We start from the raw sequence: 19,906 nt of genomic DNA, 5'->3' as shown, positions 1-19,906 counted from the left end.
GGACTACAGCTTGGGAAACACCTGGACTTAAACATTTGACCTGGAAGAGTATAAAGTTACGAGTTATTCCCAAGAGACTGTTAGATCCCTTTATAGACTAAGGCTGCTTGGATGATACAAAAAACACTCCGAAAGAAACACTCTGATGAAGAAAAGCCATTACCCATCTAAACAGCAAGAAAATAGGGTTTAGTTCTTGAAGTTAGGATATGTTGCTAAGTCAGTGGTGAGTGCTCTCCTCCCCGTACTCAGGAGGCAGACTGGGAGGGTTAGGCACAGAGCCAGACCCAGCCTGGAGATACACCTCTAAAAACTGCTGTTGACTCAGTGCAGACTGACCGGGGTGGTCCTGGTGCATCATTTTCCGTCCCAGGAAGGTAGGCATACAGCTCAAGGGAGTGAATGAGATTTTGTAGAAGACCAGAGCTATTTCTAGAGCTGAGCTGGCCCCCAGAGCAGCGCGGTTGTGTACCTCACCTAGTAACACTGCTAAACCCAAGCTGCCTCAGCATCTGAGGTGTGAAAACTCCACAACTCAGATCATCCAACTATGGGTGGTTGTTGACAGCTGATAGTATTGCCCTGGGTCTGAAGCCTGCACTAGAAGCACACAGCTGTGTGAATGAGAAAGAGAGCAGTGCACATGAAAAGAACCAACTGCTAAAATATTGATATATCTATCAAGAAAGCAAAAAATAATAAAAAAATAAACAGATGCTCAAGTACATCTTGAGATAATGAATTATGGAAGAGAATATGCTGTGAATTTGCAGGGAAAAAAGGGAATGTGAGTGGGTAGATGGATAAGAGGGAAAGCAGGCAAAAAAAAAATACCGATCAAGCTCAGAGGATACGACCATTACACTCACTGTCTGCTGTGAAACCATCTGTGTCAAGAAGATGGGTGACTTACAGGAAGTAAGTGCAGGGGGAGAAAAGGGTCTTTCATAAAAAAGACCCCACCGAGTGAAAACCCCTTAAACCCCAGTACCACTACACAATTCAGGAGACTGGAAATTACTGGTCACAAAGTGGACAGAAGATGACAAAGGAATTTCCAGTGATGATGTGTGAAGTCAACTGGAGTTTCACTGCTGGCTCTCCTATGAGGAAAAATATAGATCTTGAAGCAGACTATCTGCTTGGACAGGATGCGTATGGAGGGAGGGCAGGAGTGCTTGAGAGGCAATGTTGAAGTTGCATGAGTTAAATTTTGCAGCTTTGTACTCTTGCACACCTCCCGTCTTTTTTTATGAATGTCCATTTTCAGAATGATGCACCAGCTCCCATAGAATCCCACAGAATAGTTTAGGTTGGAAAAGATCTTTAAAATCAAGTCCAATCATTAATCTAACACTGGCAAGCCCACCACTAAACCATGTCCCTCAGTGCCACATCCACATGCCTTTTAAATACTTCCAGGGATGGTGACTCCACCACTTCCCTGGGCAGCCTGTGCCAATGCTTGACAACCTGTTTGGTGAAGACATTTTTCCTAAGGTCCAACCTTAGGACCTCCCCTGGTGCAATCTGAGGCCATTTCCTCTTGTCCTATTATTTCTTGGGAGAAGAGATCAGCACCCACGTTGCTCCATCCTCCTTTTAGGTAGTTGTAGAGGGCAATAAGGTCTCCCTTGAGCCTCTTTTTCTCCAGGCTGATCAACCACAGTTCTCTCAGCTGTTCCTCATAAGACTTACTCTCCCGACCCTTCACCAGTTTCATTGCTCATCTTTGGACCTGCTCCAGCACAGGAGCATATCTCTCTTGTAGTGAGAGGCCCAAAACTGAACACAGTATTCGCGGTGCAGCCTCACCAGTGCTGAGCACAGGGGTACAACCCCTTCCCTGGCCCTGCTGGCCACACTATTTCTGACACAAGCCAGGATGCTGTTGGCATTCTTGGCCACCTGGGAACAAGCTGGCTGATGTTCAGTGGCCTTCAATCAGCACCCCCAGGTCCTTTTCTGCTGAGCAGCTTTCCAGCTTCTCTTCCCCAAGCCTGTAGCGTTGCATGGGGTTGTTGTGACCCACATGCAGGACACGGCACTGAGCCTTGTTGAACCTCACACAATGGGCCTCGGCCCATCAATCCAACCTGTCCAGATCCCTCTGCAGCACCCTCCTAGCCTCAAGCAGATCAACACTCCTTCCCAACGCGGTGTCATTTCCAAACTTGCTGAAGGTGCACTCAATGCCCTCATCCAGATCACTGATACAGATACTAAGCAGAACTGGCCCCAGTACTGAACCCTGGGGAATGCCACTGGTGAATGGCCACCAACTGGAGTTAACTCCATTCACCACCGCTCTTTGGGCCTGGCCACCCTGCCAGTTTTTTTCTCAGCCAATAATACACCCATCCAAGCCATGAGCAGCCACCTTCTCCAGGAGAATGCTGTGGGAAACGGTGCCAAAAGCTTTACTAAAGTCTCGGTAGGTAACATCCATAGCATTTCCCTCTTCCACCAAGCAGGTCACCTTGTCATAGAAGGAGATGAGGCTAGTCAAGCAGGACCTGCCTTTCATGAACTCATGATGACTGTGCTGGATCACCTGGTTATCATGTATGTGCCATGTGATGGCACCCAAGGTGATTTGTTCATGACCTTCCCTGGCATCGAGGTCAGACTGACAGGCCTGTAGTTCCCTGGATCTTCCTTCTGGCCCTTCTTGTAGATGGACATCACATTTGCTAGCCTCTGGTCTGCTGGGACCTCCTAACCAGGTCAAAGTCTGCCCTCTGGAAGTCCAAGGTAGCAGTTCTGCTGATCCCTCTCCTTACTTCTCCAAGAATTGAAAACTCTTCATCATTTTGTGACTGCTGTGCCCAGGACAGCCTCCAAGCATCACATCACCAAGTACCTTTCTGTTCACAAACAGGTCCAGCAGGTACCTTCCCTAGTTGGCTCACTCACTACCTATTGCTACCTACTCAAGTCTAGCTTGTTAAATTCAACATTTCTCTTGAACAATTCTGCACCTTAAAGGGGTTTTGATTCCTGAAATTCAGTAGGGATCAGGACCACAAGGTCACTCATACACTTTTCATTCATTTCCCTGAGATGTGTGTGTGTGCTGGGGAGAGAAGGGAATTTAAAAATATTATTTTTGCCTATAGACAGGATTGAACATGTTAGACAATAACAGTAACGTCACAGGATTGCAGAAAGCCAATGAACCCAAATTAATTCTCAAGTGAAGGCTACAGGTGAAACCCCACCTTGATGCTAGTCCAGCCCTTAAGAGTGGTGCTCTGCTCTGAAGAACAAGACACATGTCTCCTCCCCATCACCAGACCAGCCAAGACTGGACCTGCTTCTCCTGACAGCCTGGACAAGGAGTCACTCTTTCACGCTGCAGAACCTCTCACTCAGCCCACATGCACTGTGGATTATGCTCGGTGCAGGAAGCAGTTGATCACTATTTTGTTTACCTTTGGTGTTTTGTTTGTTTTGTATGAGTGGAGCACAACTCTGAACAATGCTTTGATCTTAATTTCTTCCCCCTCCTCCCACCCCCCGACTTCAGCAGCATGGCACCTAAAGGCTTCACAAGCCTTGATGATTTAAGCTTCCCAACCAGCTTATGGGGTCAGTGTCACATCCCTCTTACAGAGGTGACACAGACAGGCACAGGCAGTAAGTGAGTAACCCAAAGTCATGTGGCTTTCTGCTGTTTGTGAGGTGATGGCAACTCAGCTTCTTCCAGCAGATGCCTCTTTCATACTACATTTGCTACAGCTTGTGCAGAGAATGAAGCACAACAAAGCCTACACTAAAGGCCACTATTATGGCAAGAACAAGAAGTACCTAGCTTCCCAGACCCACCATGTTCAACCTACAACAGAGCATGTTTTAAATGTGCTCATAGACATTTAAATCAAAGACTCCAAATAACCTTTAATTTTATGGAAGCTGGGTACACAGACATCTCAGTAAGGAAATCAACTCCTTTTGCTTTATCTCTGTGAATGAATTAATTTGACACTTAAACCTTTGGATATTCAAAGGCTGGGTCTAATGCTAGACTCTTAAATCTGTGCTCTGTAACACAATTAAACTGTCCAGTCCTGCATGCTGCACACTCATACTTCTCATAACAGCTGAACTGGGACTACTACATTATTTTTGATGTTTCAGAAAGCTCCTAGGACTTTCAAACAGATGAGGAGGTGCTAACCCATGTTGAAGTTCCAGTGTTGCATTTCTCCTGCTAAGTGACGCCCATGTAGACATTTCTTCCTCCATGACCCTTGCCTCAAGCCGTTTTTTTTTGCTGTGTATCATCTTGCTTTCTCAATGGATAAAGGACGTCAGGGCCCTCAGACCACAGCAGCATGGTCACAAAGGAGGGGAGTTTTTTCAGACAAGGTTCCTATAGCTAAGATGTCTACATCTGACACAGCTCTCCAGGTGATCTTATTTACAAATGGAGAGGAACGGGCACTTCTGGGCTGTATGTCACCTTCCCTACTGCAGGATGAGACAAATAAGACTTGACATTTCACTGAGTATAAAGGAAACCAGGACAAGCAGCTCCAGTGCAAGTGTCTATATTGTAGACTTCTCTGTGTAGCCATCCAAATCACACCTGAGGTGTCCATACCATTACTGAAAGAGAGAGGAATTTCCTGAGCAGCCACTTAGCCTTGCTCCAGTCAACTCAGTCCTTCAGATTAAATGTGGTAGCACTGTCCATTGATACCTTGGCACACAGGAGACCTGTCCCCAGATGTACTCTGGCCAGTGACCAGGGCATGCTTTGCTCTTGTCTCCACAGCAGACTACTGCGAGAGACAAACGTCAATGAGGGTTGGGGAAAACCAGCAGTTACCACCTGAACCAGGTACACAGGAGATGAAGGCCAGTGCACTGTGGAGTGGGAACATGCCTTTTGTGTTAGATGGTCCTTGAACCATGGTGTGTGTATGTGTTTCAGTCCATGCCAAACCAGGAGCATTAGAGGGGAGAAGACAGCAGGAGCAAGGAGGAACATACCCTTGCCATCCCACTGACATACACCAAGGGATGCCCACTTGTCAGGATATTCACATTCCCGGCTTTTTAGTTCCCTTTCAATTTATGCCATTTGCTCAGTAAATGAAAACATGGCGAGCTGAAATGTCCTGAAAACACTGACCTGCCTTCTAGCACACCAAAGAGAAAGAAAACTTCTGTGTAGAGATGAAGCTGGCTCTGCCACACCAATGTTTGGACCAGACAATCTCTGAAGTTCTCTTCACACCTATCTCTTTTGAGCACTCCACAAATCCCTGACCAACAGATTGTTACGGTATTTAGGCATCGAAATGGGGCTTGGATGAGGAAATGCCATTGTGGAGGCACTGTAAGTACTGGGAGTAACTTAAACTGCAAGAAGGGAGCTGTGATACAGGCTTCCCTCCTCTTCCAACTCACTCAACAATTTCTTCTTGAGGTATCAAAATAAAGAGATATCTAGGCCACATTCCACTGTGTTTCCCATAGATATCATATACACACATATTAATATATTTTTGTACATTAAATTTTCATACTAATGGCTCTGCTTACTCATGTACAAACTGACTGAACCCACTGAACTCTGGACAGGAATTGCTGTGGGTCCCGTGCAAGCTGCAGTGCGAGGGCGAGCTGGGTCACAGCAAGAGCACACAACTCACCAACTTGCGGATTTCACATTCTAGGTTCTGAATACAGTCCAGTTTCCTCTTGCGGCAGCGCTGAGCTGCAATTCGGTTCTTGCTGCGCCGGCGGACATCATGGATGAACTCGAGCTGCTCTGAGGTTAGCTTGTGCATCTTTATCATCATCTGGAAATCATTCCTTGGAAGATCTGTGATTTGATCAACAGGAAAAGGAAGTTTCACCTAAAACAAACAAATAGAAAACAAGAGCAAAGAGTCATATTTTGCTTGCTGAATGCAAGCTGAACAACAGTGAGCAGAAGGATGAATACCTATGCTGCCGAGCCCTAAATAAACAACACACCAAGTTCTACATTGAGCAAGTTTTTAACACTCCCTTGTGGCACATTGTGGAGGTCCAGCTGGTAAGGATCAGATATAATTATACTGAAATCAGCAAAACAGATGAGTCCCAGGTAAAAATGTCATCATTCTAAAAAGCTCTAACAGATCTCCTTGTATTAAAAGAAGGTTCTGTCCACTAAGAGATGCAGCCTTTTGAAAACAGTGAGGTACCTCACTGCTATTAATTTCAAACTAATTTCAAGGAATGAGCTATTACCGCAGCCAGAAACCTGTCTCTGCATGGCCTGCAGGACTGCAATTCTGATTAGATGTGAGGTTAAAAATGCAACCTGACACCTCAAGTGGATGAAAAATACCATATTGCAATTAGGCAAGGTTGTCTAATCAGCATTTCAACTGAGCAGTACACCATATAAGAAGAAAGAGAGGAGTGTGATGCGATTTATCCTATCCTGCTAAAACATATGCACTTTGAAATAAACCAGTATTTGCTGATATTCTAATATTTTTGTAGACTGAAGAGCACCCAACTTGCATTTCTTGAAAAAAACCCTAAATGGTCTAAAACTTCAGTTACTTGCAGTAAACCTTTTTTCCTTTGGGCCACGAACTGCCATCCCGTTTTGACCCAGGCCACGCAGCAGTAGTAGCTCTAGGTTCTGACGTCAGCAATTCCAACCGTCTCTCCAACTCTTACTGATTATGCATTAAAGCAAAGCAAAACACAAAGCTCCTGACAGCTTGGAGCAATGAACATACGCTGCCTCAAAACCTGGAGAATGGTGGACACACTCAAAGACTTCTGCTAACTTTCTTCCCCAGACCCACCAGCTTGCTCAAATCAAAGCGAGCAGCTCTCCCTACAAACCCTGCTTCACATCCAAAAAATGTTCCTCGGTGGACTGCTGTGTTTGGTGGTCAAACAAGAATTGGCTGACAAGGCTGAAGGAGATGACAACTGAGTATGATCCCCTTTCCTTTTCTGAGTCATACCCACACTGCCCAAAAGATGGCAGTAAATATTTACATTTCTGTCCTGATTTGGTACAATCCAATCTCTCAAACAAGAAGCCTATTCTGCATGCAGGCTACCAAAGAAGATACAACTTAAGTTGCTCCAGTCAAGCAAAAGATATGGCTTGAAAAGGTTCATTTTTCTATTTAAAACATGGTTATTGTCTTTAAATGGTGCACTTTAACTAATTTGGAGATAAAGAAAATAGCGTAGATTAGAAATAAGTTATTTTCACTGGAGAGCTGAGTTTGTTTATGCAGAACAGTTTGCTGAGGACACATGCACACAACACACAGCAGTGGCCTCTGGCACTGACAGTCATAAACCCTTGCTGGGCACCCGGACCTGCCGACACCCAGCAACTTGCCTTGCTCATGACCTTGTATTTTCTTACACTCTTCTATCATTGCTCCATGCATCTCGAAGCCTGGGCCATGTGAAACTCAGTGCATCCTTTCAGACGGTTTCATGCCCTGAACCTTGTCCCTCTGCCCCATGTATCCAGGCACCACTTTGTAACACACTATCTGACATGTCAATTGAAACCAGCAAGAAACACCAAACTGCCCCAATCCCCCCAAATTCCTGCTTGTACACACAAAGGCTGACCTTAGGCATGGTGATGTGGACTGCCTTGTTTACAGACTGCTAACTAATGACATGAAACCTGTTTGCTTTCCCCTCCCTACCCTTTGGACGGTCAACATAAACTTGGTGTCACCTGCTTTTCTCTCAAGCTTCAACCAGGGTCTGAAAATGAAAACACCTTGTGCTCTCCTCTGAAAGACACCACAGTTTCGCTGCAAAAACAGTCCTTTCACTTTCCCAGTTTTTCCTTATTTTCTGAAGTCAAAAGCAGAAAGCAATGTTAACTTTATTTCTCCGTCCCTCTCCTTTCAAAACATATTTACTTGCAAGGAGGAGACATGCTTGCAGCTGGAATAGGAATGAAAGGGAAGCAACTTACATCTGTCAAGTAGAAGTTATCAAAGTGAAATGGGAAAATAGATAGAAACAATTCATTAAAAAAAAAAGGATTGAAAATAAAACCATCTACACAGCAGGCGAGAGACTGCTATCAGTAAACCCAGCATAATCCCACTCCTGTCACAAGCAGCACTGCGCAGGATTAAAAACGTGAAAGGGAGAGTGGAAGCAAGTCAGACTCATTTCCTTCACCATTCATAGCATTTTTATTGCCTGTCTCCCTCTCCAAAATCTGCTGTCAACTGAAAAAAAAAACCCAACCACCAAGCCTTTGGCACAGACACAGTGAATAACTGCACCAGAGTACTGCTGCCATGAGAGGCTAATGGTGTTTTATGTTGGCACAGGGCAAGACTCTCAGCTGGCATTTATCCTAACAGAGTGGTAAGTCGATTTTTAAGAGCCAACCACTGTGGCATGGGTGGGATTCATGTGACCCACTTAGAACTGTCTGAAATGATGGTTTCACTAGCTGGCATCGAGGACAGAGAGGCCTTCAGATGGCAATGCATCCCGCATTGGTTCTCCCTCCTCCTGGCTGCAGGAGGAGCAGAGATGAGACTTAGAGACGATGCTGCATCTTACACTATCTAAGGTAGGTGAGAAAAACCTTAGCTGTGGTGTCTGAAAAAGGACAGTCAATCTTTTCTAAGATGTGTAAGAAAGCCCCAGCAAGTATGTTTTCTTGTAAAATTATCTTTTTAATAACTATGAATTTTATACAGGAAATGACTGTCTACTCTTTGGTTTGGACTATTTCAAACTAAAAATATAAGCTGGATCCTTTCTCCTTCCAGGAGTTACTCCAGCCAGAGCTAACCTCATAGAGCTCTCAAATCTTCCCTATCAGCACAACTACTCTTTCCCTGCATTTTCACACCACCAACAGCAGCTCTGTTTCCACCACACTACAAATAAACTGGCACTTTCTGCCACTGCTTGCAGCCTCTACTGCCCCTGGATCTGGCTAATGCACTCCTGAGAGGACAGCCAACCCACCCTGGTGAAAAACAAAAACCTGTGTATGATTTCATGGCACTTTCCCTCCCCTGTATTAACTTAGGATGCCAGTGTAAATGTTGTTGCTTTGAGTGGCTAAGTAACAGCAGCAATCTAGACAGATGGGGACAGCCATTGACTCAGCACATGAAAGGCCCATATATAACCAATTAATTCCTTCAAGCTTCACTAGTTAGTGCCAGTTTGGATCATATGCCAGTTACTGCTGTGCCACTCATGTACTGTACTAGTTACTGCTGCTGCTGCTGTCCCCCCTCTCCTTTTCTATGGAATAAAGGGAAGGACCAAGACTCCATATTCCCTCACATTAAAATATAAATGTCAAGTGTTGGGAATTTCCTTATTTTACGAGTAACATTAGCTTCTCATTCTTTATTTATATCTAAATTTCAACATCTTTCTTGAGCTGCCAAGTGCTAATAAAGACAATGAACTTCCGAAGCTTGGTTTAACATCACAGTAACTAAAAGGATATGTGTATTAGGCATAAGTTATCATTATGTACTGGGCATGGGAGGGTGGCACTCAAGGTATCAGCTTGACCTTTATAAATGGAAATGGTTCAAAATCTTGGTCAGTGCTCCAGAGTTGTAAAAAATAAAACTGTTGCCTTAATGCCGTTAAATCGAAAGCCAGAGTGATTGAAAACCTCTGACACTTAAAATTGCCTAGCCCTTGGAAAGGTATCAGGACTCACCCAAGCAATCTAGCACAGGGGCAGGGTTTTTTTATATAGCAAGTGGTAATTTGCTTTACATAGAAGAGCCCAACACATTAATGCTGCTTTTCCCAATATCTTCCTTAGCATGCAAGTCTGTCTTCCACAAATGCTCAGGAAGCAATTCATCTTGGAACAGGAATTGAGGTGTGTCAACCTGTGTTAGGGGCTTGATCGTCTACACACTATTTCAGGCACCACTTGTGGTCCTACAGAATAAGGACCTACCTGATTTCACTTGGACAGAGGCTATCTAAGAAGCACAAAGCCAGTGGGCCACACCGTGTAAGAGAGAGGACAAGCAGGATGCACTCTCACTCGTTTCCTCACTCTGCTGTCTACTGGCATAGGTAAAACCTTCAAAGAACCACTTCTTTTCAGGTGTCAACCACATTAAGATAGAAGATGACTGCAAGAGGAGAATGGTGAGCTCCGGCAGTGAAGATCTACTGTTGTGTCAACAAACCAGATCTGAAATGGCCTTGATCAGCAGGTCCCACTGCTCGGCCTGTCCTATCTGCCACAACACAATTGATGGCCATGTAGTTGCCTGGAGTCAACTCCAGCCTCACTTCCTGAGGGCCACAAGAGGTGTTTGGGTCAGCAAGTGCTGTCTGAAAAGGCACTGCTCTGCACTTAGTGGAAGGTAAACTTTTGATTTGCCATCTGCCTGACAGAACTGCAGGAAGGGGCTGGTCCCATGGCTGCAGGCTTTAACCCAACAATCAGGAGATGTGGACAGGCTTCTCACCCTTTAGCCTATGACTTGGACTTGTGTTCAGATTACACACCACTGGTGCTTAAAATGCTGGGCTGACCTCCTCCTGTTTACTGCTTGAAGTGTCTCCAGCTTCCAGCCCTTCAAAGGGTGCAAGAATACAATACTCCTGCCCATTAACAGGCTTTTCTGAGTCCAGGGATAGCACAGAAACCCTGAGAGAAGACGTAGGTACATTTAAGAAGGGCAGATCAGGCAGTGAAATGAGGAGGAATAAGGTGCAGTATTTCCCTTAAAACTCTGCTTTTGCAGAAAAAAATTCAAGAACTGGAGAACTTCAAGAGCTCCAGAAGGTCTTCAGCTTAGGGCTTAACAGAATTGACTGTAGGCTGCAGTGTTTAAAAGGACCTTCCTGAAATGTCAAGCTTGTAATGGAAAACTCTTAATCTCTGCTACCAGCATGGATACAACTCCTACTGAAGAGATGAAAGAAAACAAAACTGCCATGAAGTTTCTCTTGCAAGAAAGATGTTTGACAAGACTCCATTTAAGCAGATGTTGCCAAACACAAAATTCCCAGTGCTCTGCTGATGCCACTGAGGATCCTGGTCAGGGGACTATCCACCAGAGAAGAGTGGGGAGAGTAAGTTTCTCATTTTCAGATTCGTAAACCCAGTAAGATGAGGAAAGCTGGGGTGACTGATCACCAAATTCTGGGGAGGAACTACATACAAAAGCAAGTTAACACTTTAACATGTATTTTACATGGTCTAGTGTGAGGTGTCCCTGCCCACGGCAGGGGGGTTGGAACTAGATGATCTTAAGGTCCTTTCCAACCCTAACTATTCTGATGAACAGAGAAAGAATGGCTGCCTGTCGCTTAGCATGGAGGGATCTGGACTCTCACAAGGTTACTTGCCTACAATATCCTCAATGGTCCAACTGCATTAGCTTTGCCTTTATGAAAATTTCCTTTGAAAAGTGAGTCACTAACCCAGGCGGGAAATTCTTTTGAAATACAAATGAAAGACACATTGAATGCAATTCTCCAGATAATAATAGTTCTTGGAAAACTCCACCTCTTACCTCCTCCTACCCTTGTTTATTCTTTTCCTAAGAAAACTCACTCATCAAATTAGACTGAGCTGATTTCTTTTTATCTAGTTTTGTAGTACAATATTTTTTACAAGTTTTCTAGTAGAAAAAAACATAGATATTTGCTGAAGAAAAGAAGTATCAAGAAAAGTAGGTAGTGCTGAAGTTTCTGTTCCTAAGTAGGTTAACAGATTGACAGACTACTTCCTTCTCAACAATTCATTATTTCAGGGCTTATTGTCTTGTTGTTGCTATTTTAAGCAGGATTGTCAGAACTTGCCTGCAAGCACCAAGCATAAGTCTTCTCTCTAGTATTATACCCCAATAATTGATTTTTAACAACCTGTGGAGGCCTGAGGGAGCTGGGTGAAAAGAGCAACACAAACTGTTAAATATTTCTGTAAAGTCCCAGCAGCTCAAGTAACAGCCCCATTCCTGCAACTCCGTAATAGGGGGACACCCCTCACTGCATTTGCTGCTTCTATCACAAAGCCTCAAGAAAGGGAAATCTTCGAAGATTCTGGGTATTCCTTAATGGGAAGAAAAATGAAAGGCAAAGACATCCCATGAAGGATTTACCAGTGGTGTCATGGAGACTGCCACCTCCTCTGGCACAACAGACTGCAGTCTGCATCCCCAATGGGACACGGGGGGCTGGTCACGGATTGGGGTCATCTTCACCCACATGGCACTCATGTCAAGCCCTAGCACCCCACTTTTGGCACCAAACAACTTGGGCATATGCTCCTGAACGGCATCCATTTACAGGAGAGCAGAGTGCCCCAAAAAAGCAGAGAGAAGAAACCTTTCACCTACTTCACACACAATCAATACACTGGCAAATGATGTTTTGTGACATTAATTCTGGCACCAACTGCACTCCCGGACCCAAGTCAAGACCAACAAGGTCCAAATTCCTGGGGAACTGAGAAGCCTTGTGAGATAACTGAGGGTCAGAGTCCATCAGGCTTATTTCCACCACTCAAATTAAAGTTCACCCACGGCAGACCACCTCTGGAGGGCTGAGCACCTGTGTGTCGCCCCAAGCTATCTTATCAGTGCTTTTTTTAAGAAGCCCAGCAAACGCTGTCTGATCTGATATGGCAGGGGGCAAGGGACCCATCTGGGAAGTTGTTAGGACAGCACGGGCAAACTGACAATTTCTGGAATGGAGAAAGATTCCCATGCAGCTTGCAGGGAGGTGAAGGACACAAAGCAATCCATTTCAGACTGCTGCTAGTCTCTCCTGCTGTTTTAATGGCAGCCAAACTGCTAAAAGTAGGTAAAGCAACTTATATGAGACCTTTCTGCTGCTATTATCTACTGCCTGGTTTAACACATCCTTCACTGAGACTTCCACAGGAGGATTGTAGGATACATCCCCCAAGTTGCTGTATAAATACAGCATTGTTTAATGAGGCTGCAAGGTCCTTTATTCTATTGGTAACAACCTTTACAAATTCATTTTTCCGACAAAATCTGCAGTGAAGCACCAGTGTGATTTGTTTACCCTTGGCTCGTTCAGGATGCTGCAGTGCAACTTCATGGAGCATTAATTTCCTCACCACATTTTTAATGCCTAGCAGTCCTATTTAAAATGCCCTGGGGAAAAGGTAAAAAAAAATAGGGGAGAAAAAAAAAAAAAGGAAAAAAAGAGCCCTCTCAGCAGTCCCAGGGAGAAAACTTGCTCAGCACAGTGCAGAAAATCTTCCCAGGAGGAAACCAGCAGCAAAAGTAGGAGTGCAGCAAATCCTTCCCTAGCTCTGCCCCAGAGCCAGACACATCTTCCTGCCAGTTGCGCACCCAGATGGCCTCCCACCCATTTGCTCCTCTTGTGAATGTCCCTCCAGTCATCCACTGTCTCCTGCACACATTCGCATACTTTTTTTGGGAAACCACCACCAGCCCCCTATAACCTTCTTGTTTGACTCTTACAGGTTTTCTGCTGCAGCATCTCCACACAATTAGCCAATTACAACAGCTAATTAATCATCAAACCCCAAAAGGCTAACCTCCCGCCCTCTTTGCTGCCTCATGCTGTGGATTAGCCCTTGCTGAGCAAGCAGCACATGTGGCTGGAGATCTGATGCTCCCCCTGGTCCCAATCCCTGCACCCTTCCACCTCTCGTAAAGGCAGGACTTCACCAAATAACCTTGGTATGGCCAGAGAGGTTCTGCCAAAGGGTTTCCCAAGCAAGCTCCTAAACACAGCATCCCAGGCAGCCTCCCAAGGAGGCTCCTCTCCCCTCTGCACTGTCCCCAGTTCAGGATATGGGGCCAAACAAGAACTGTCCTCTCAAAATCACCAGTACAGCATGACAGGGATTGATATACCTGAGGATCCCAGACCTTCCTTAGAGTTAAGCAACTTTTGCCAAGAAAGGTTGGACCAGATGGTCTTTGAGGTCCCTTCCAACCTGGTATTCAGTGGTTCTATAGGAACCACCCACTTCTGCCTGAAAGGTATCTTCCAGAGCTCGGAATGTATCTGGGATAAGGATTGAGGGATAAAATAAAGTTTGCTCTTTTCATCCCTAGCCCACAGCTAAGGCCACCTGCTTCTAAAATATGTGCTCACAGCACATGAACCTCCCAAAACGTGCACTCACTGCTCCCCATGCTGAAGCACAAACTCTCAGTGGAGAATTTCAGCATTACTAGAGGAGCCAGATACGTGACTTCACCCAGATGCTCTCCAGGTCATGCAGTTTCCAAACGAAATTCTATGAAAACATCCAGTCTTTTTTCAGTTTCTGGGCTCCTCAACACATGTCCATGATTTAAGTTTTCCTTCAAACTAGGGACTTCATACAGACAGTTCATTTGATCACGGTTACCCAGTTCTTACTGCAGCATCACCAGCTGGGCCATCTCTAGTTTTAGAGCAGGCCCTCTTTCTCCTCCCTCTCACGGGAGATCCGCATGGAAATTCACAGCTTGCTCTTCAGCCCCAGACTGTTCCCCTGCTGTTCTCTAGCAGTCCTGGAAATTAAAGGATAATTTCTCTTTGAAACCCTTTATGCAATGGCTGCTAGAGCTCACCCCCAAACAAAGTGGGGCCACAGGCATGAAACACCATCTCAGTTGTCACTTAATGGAGGCAGAACCCATCACCTGCACATGTGAGACACACACACACACAAAGGGAAGACTACTTGAATACCGTTCCCACAGCTGAGAGCGGGCAGCTATGCAACTGCTCAAGTCATTTCACACCTCTATCTCCTCCCGCCCCTCTCTTCTCTGTCTGCCCCCTCTGTTTGGGCTGTTAGCAGTATGCAGCAGGGGCTGTTGGAGCAGGCTGCCCGGCCCTCGGTGTCAGTGAAGCCACGGTGTGAGGCTGCTAAAACACACCAGCAGCAGTAACAAGCGGAGCTGGAATCACCTCTGCAAATGAAGGGTGAGGAAGGGTGCTTTGTGCCCTGGAAGTGGGTGAGGGAGGGAGGAGGACAGGACACTGCTAGCATGCTCCTAAGCACATCAATGCGCTTTCATCATTCAGCAGTTTGCTATTGTCCCATATCCAAATTCTGGTAAGTGCCAAACACCTCTGAGGTCAAGCAGACCTATTTACGTGAAGCCAACCATGCACACTCAGCTGATGAGGGAATAAACAGAAGTTACTCTTTGCCTCTATAAACAAAGATAGTGCTGGGGAAATGCCGAGTCATTTGAAAGGATCAAGGGGCAATTAATTGGGTCACAACTATTGCGATATATGTACTTATCTTGAATCCCTACCTCATGCCCTCTGTCTTGCACAGGACATGATTCACTGTCTGCTTCTGAGAATGACCCAGACTCATCGCTGGAGTTTGTTCCATAGGATGGCTCACATTTAATCTGGGCTCGGACTGGGTTGTACAATCCATCCCCCACCACACCAGGCTCCTGGTGCTCGGGCGCCAGGAATCGGGGGCCTTGGGAGCAAGGGGAAGAGGAGAGCTCGCAAAGACGCAGGCTGCAGGGAGAGCCGCCGCTGCCGTCCTCTGCATATGAGTAGGAAGAGCATGAGCTGGAGGTCCTGGTTCTGGTTTCCAAAGGAGGAGAGCGAGGGCAAACTTTAATTGGCACCGGACAGCTGGTGTTTGGCCGCATCCTTCCCGGCAAGTGATCAGCTGTCAGTCCGCTGTGCGAATAGGTCTGAGAGCTGGGGAGAGACTGGCTACTGCCAGCCCACAGACCCTTTGGCACAGTCTCAGTGAGGTCTTTGTCCAAGCTGCTCACACCAGAATATGAATGCACCGAAGTGTTTACTTGGTCACAAGCATTTGAAGAGAATATAACACTCCTCCTGTCCAGTTCCCCTTCTTGCTTACAGAGAGTTTCAAAGCCGGGCCCCCTGAGTGGCGATCCCACTGTGAAGTTGGAAGCATCCTTCTGCATGGCATGGGACTGTCCATAGTTCCCTGTGAAAGGGACGTAATCAGTTTTGTGGTCACCCTGAGATGTCCCTTTTTCAAAAGGGCATGCTGGACTCCTGCCAAAGTGCTGTTGGGAAGTGCTGGGGAAGCCAACCAAATCGATGCTTTTTGTTCTATTGAAGAAAGACCGCAAGCAAGAAGGAGAGGACCCACTTTTCGGCCTGTCAACGCAAGTGGGGCTTGGCTGTTTCCTGTCCATTTCAACATCCCCTTCTTTATCCCTGATGTCAGGTTCATCTCCAGACAGGCAAAGTGTGATGCTTTCTTCATCGTTCTCCTCATTTTGAGGCTCGCTTTTTATCTGCCCCACAGCAAGTCCTGATTTGAGGCCATTTCCAGAGCTCTCTTCACTGAATGTGCTTGCAAAACCTGAGGTACTGATGTGTGATGTGTTGTAGACATTCTTGGTACAAGCAAGCTGGTATTTCTTGTATCTGGGGTACCGTGTTACTGCATCTTTGTCCAAATTGTCCTTGCTATCTCTCAGCATGTCAGAGTCAGGCAGCATCCCTTCGCCTTTGTCTGCTCCAGCAACAGTGGTTTCAAAATTGAAGGGCTCTTGGTGCATCCTCTCTCTGGGGCAAGATATCTTTGATGTCTCTGATTCCATCGTCTCCTCCTCATCTCCATCCGAGTTCTCCTCATCGTGCATGCGCTGACAGGTGGTATCTTTTTTGCACAGGAACAGGCCATCTTCATTGTTCAGCAGTTGCGTCTGAAGGAAGCTGAAGCAGGAGTCCTCCAGGTTGTGCATGCGCAGGAATTCAGCGCAGTGGATGACTTCCTGGATGTTTTCTCTGCTGAGTAACAGCTTAGCAGTGTAGGCAAACTGTAACAATGGACCAAATCCCCTGACAGTGACCTGCAAAAAAACAGACAGGGAGATTGCCAGTGTTACTATCAGCTCTTGCTATCATCCCAAGTCCTTCATCACATAGTTATTCTACCACACCAGCAGTGACGCTACATCCAGTAACTAGCACTGCTCTCTTTCTGTTGCTCCTGTGCACCATTACAGGTCAAGCTGAGCACTGTTTTTCCAAAATATCTTGAGGACCTATGAACTAAGCCTCTTCTCTAATGAAAGGCTGGAAAAAAACAGACTGGTGTGGACACTGCTAATTCTTAGATGGATCTTACATTAGCTGTGATGCAGCACACTAACACGAAAATACCAATTCAATTTTGATTTTTTTTTTTTAATACTTTGATTCTTTTTGCTGAAAAAAATAATAGGTAAGTACTGACTGCACACTTCTTTTTTCCATTCCATGGAGATTATTCTCATACTGTTCCTGATTTTAGTGAGTCTAAGCTACAGCTAACAGGAAAGAAACCCACATTCATAGTTCAAACGATACATGTTAGTCTGAGTGTCAGCCCAGTATTTGATTTTTCACCATTTTCTTTGTAGAAAAGAGTAACAAATGTTTCCAGGACAGTGATCTCCAACCAACTGTTTCAGGTCTGAGTAATGCACCACTACTTGTCCTTTTTTCTCATCATGTCATCTATATTCTACATTCACGTATCATATAATAAAAAATACATGCTTCCCCCCCCAATATTTTACAGCAATATCTTCACACATAACTATCAAATAACTTGCCAAGCCACATGGTAAACTATAGATATAGTCTATTTTTTGACAAAAATGCATTGGCATTAACTTCTGTTGCATTTTTTCCCTCAATGGGCAGGAAGCAAAGGCACTGGAAAAACTCTATTCTTCATGAAGCAGACAGAGGCTACTTCAAAACCTGGGCTCACCATCAAGGATAAAGGTTTTTCCACAAGAAGGAGATTCAGTGGTTTGGCCACTAAGTTGAGAGACCATAACTCAATTTCCCATTGCACTAATCACCTTCTACGTGACCCTGAAAAGTAATTTCAGTCTTGACTCACAAAGATGCCTTCTTGCCTCGCTTGCAAGTGGTGTTCACAAGTCTGAGTTCCCTGTGCTTTGCATACAAAGGAAAGGCATTTAGATGGGATTCAGAGCAGCCAAATGCCTTCATGCCTATGTGAGGTTGGGATGCACCCTCCACCTGGCTGCAGGCGTCTCTGGTAGGTGTGCCCAGCTCAATTTCTTCTTTTAAAACCAACAAGAAGAAGCAGCACTGCTATCCCCTTTTCGTAAAATGGCCTAAAGATCAGAAGAGGGACATAGGAAGTAGGAGACCAGGTCCCTTTCCCAGGAATTCAAACTCACATTTCCCAGCTCCTCAGAAGGATATCCTATCAGTCAAGTAGGAATGGGATACACTATAGGTGAGCTGCTTTTCCCTGTCCTTCCAGTTGAACTCACGCGACTGTGCAAGCAGCTGCTCAAGAGGTCCGTGAGACATCAGGCCACGAATTAGTGATGGTCTTATTTGTGACAGCATAAATCTGAGTAAATGATTTGGTTCATCCCAATTAAAAGCCTATAAATTGCGTACATTGCCTCAGGACCAATGGAAGAGCTCACACATTTTTACAGAAAATCCTGACTTCCAGAAAAAAGCCTTTGTTATTCATAGATCTGTATTTGTGATGCTGGATTATGAAGACACCACAAGCGGTGCAGACTCTGATGGAGAGAACAATATTTTAAAACACCTCTACAATTGCTCCCAGTAGCTTTTCCATACATAATATTACCGCCATATCTGCTATTTTAAGAAACAGTGCATTTTCATGCAGATACTTACACACTTGCACATCCTTTTACAATACGCCTCTGGTACAGAATTGCCTAGATTTACAGCTGGCTATTAAACGGATCTCTGCTTTATCAGTGTTACACTTTCTGCCTATTTGTTAGATTATCAGCTCACTATAAAGGCCTATCTGCATTTTATCTATGCAGCATGATTAACAAAATTGCTTGGGAACTTAATGAGCTCCTTGCAGGCTGATGTTTCTCTTTGATAAGATCTTCAGTGTGGGGGCTTACATATTCGTACACATCTTGCAAGCTCCACAGCAGCACAGTCTGTAGGAGAAGCCATAAATACTGTCTGGGGTTTTTGGGTTCCTTTTGATGAGGAGGGACTCTGGAGCACCAAGCCAGCTCTCCTGGCAGTTGTGTCACTTGGCCACTAGGTGGAACGACTGGAAAGCAAATGACAATCATTTGCTGTGCTGGGCCAGAGTTCCACCTGCCAGCCTGCAGCCCCAGCGCAGGCACTCTGCAGAGCCTCGGGCTGACGCAGACCACCCCACAGCACGGCTGTCTCCCACACTGACTCACTGGTTTTTGCTCCCAATAAATCACCATGATAACAGCAGCAAGACAGCTGTTACAGCTGTTCTGCGCTGGAGGTACTGGAAACAGAGCCTGAGACTGCACCATAGGTTCCCAACAATGCCTGGCAGATACCTCAAGCAAAGGATGATGAAAATGTCAGTGATGAATTTAATCTTACAATATCTTACCCACTGACACAACTTTCCTCACTCTCACGATCTTCAGATCCAAAGGGGGAAAGTTTCTTTTCAAGCTTGTCATTGCCCTCGGGAAGGAATCTCTCAAGTGCCAATGCTTGAAACTGCACAAACAATAACTTTGGAAACAAACAGATGCAAAGCTTGCTGCCAAGTGTGAAAACCAGCGCAATCTCTGCTGCCTGAAGCTGTCTAAATATTGATTTGGTTCCCGTGGCGGGTCTCCTGCCTCAGCCCCACCAGCTTTGGGACCGCCCACATCTGATGCGTTCTGGCAGGATGGCTGGAATCGAGGCGCTGGAGCGTGGCTATGAGCACCGTATATTGGGAAAGAAAAGGCTTTGAAGCGCGTATATTACCATCACACATTCATTTCTGTAGGAAGAGGTAAGAACAGACTTTAAAAATGATTTGACCTGACTGATGCATCCCAGTGAAAACAGTTACTGCAACCAAGTTGATCTGTGTTTGCAGAAGGAAACAGATCATTTCTCTAATATAACAGTC

At 45.4% G+C, this 19,906-nt stretch overlaps 1 protein-coding gene across 8 annotated transcripts in view; it reads right to left on the bottom strand.

Annotated features, from left to right (window-relative positions):
• BACH2 (BTB domain and CNC homolog 2) overlaps positions 1–19,906 on the bottom strand; it is a 188,664-nt gene that overhangs the window by 4,351 nt on the left and 164,407 nt on the right. For all 8 annotated transcript variants that reach the window (XM_030489499.2, XM_030489495.2, XM_030489494.2 and 5 more), the window contains 2 exons: positions 15,288–16,832; positions 5,664–5,870 (listed from right to left, as the gene is read on the bottom strand). In XM_030489499.2, the coding sequence (XP_030345359.1) occupies positions 5,664–5,870; positions 15,288–16,832 (1,752 nt within the window). The remainder of the gene's footprint in view (positions 1–5,663; positions 5,871–15,287; positions 16,833–19,906) is intronic.

The sequence above is a fragment of the Strigops habroptila genome, chromosome 6 (genome assembly GCF_004027225.2).
Source record: "Strigops habroptila isolate Jane chromosome 6, bStrHab1.2.pri, whole genome shotgun sequence".
Classification (NCBI taxonomy): domain Eukaryota; kingdom Metazoa; phylum Chordata; class Aves; order Psittaciformes; family Psittacidae; genus Strigops; species Strigops habroptila.
The sequence above is the reverse complement of the archived record's forward strand: the minus strand, read 5'-3'. Positions and strand labels throughout refer to the sequence as shown.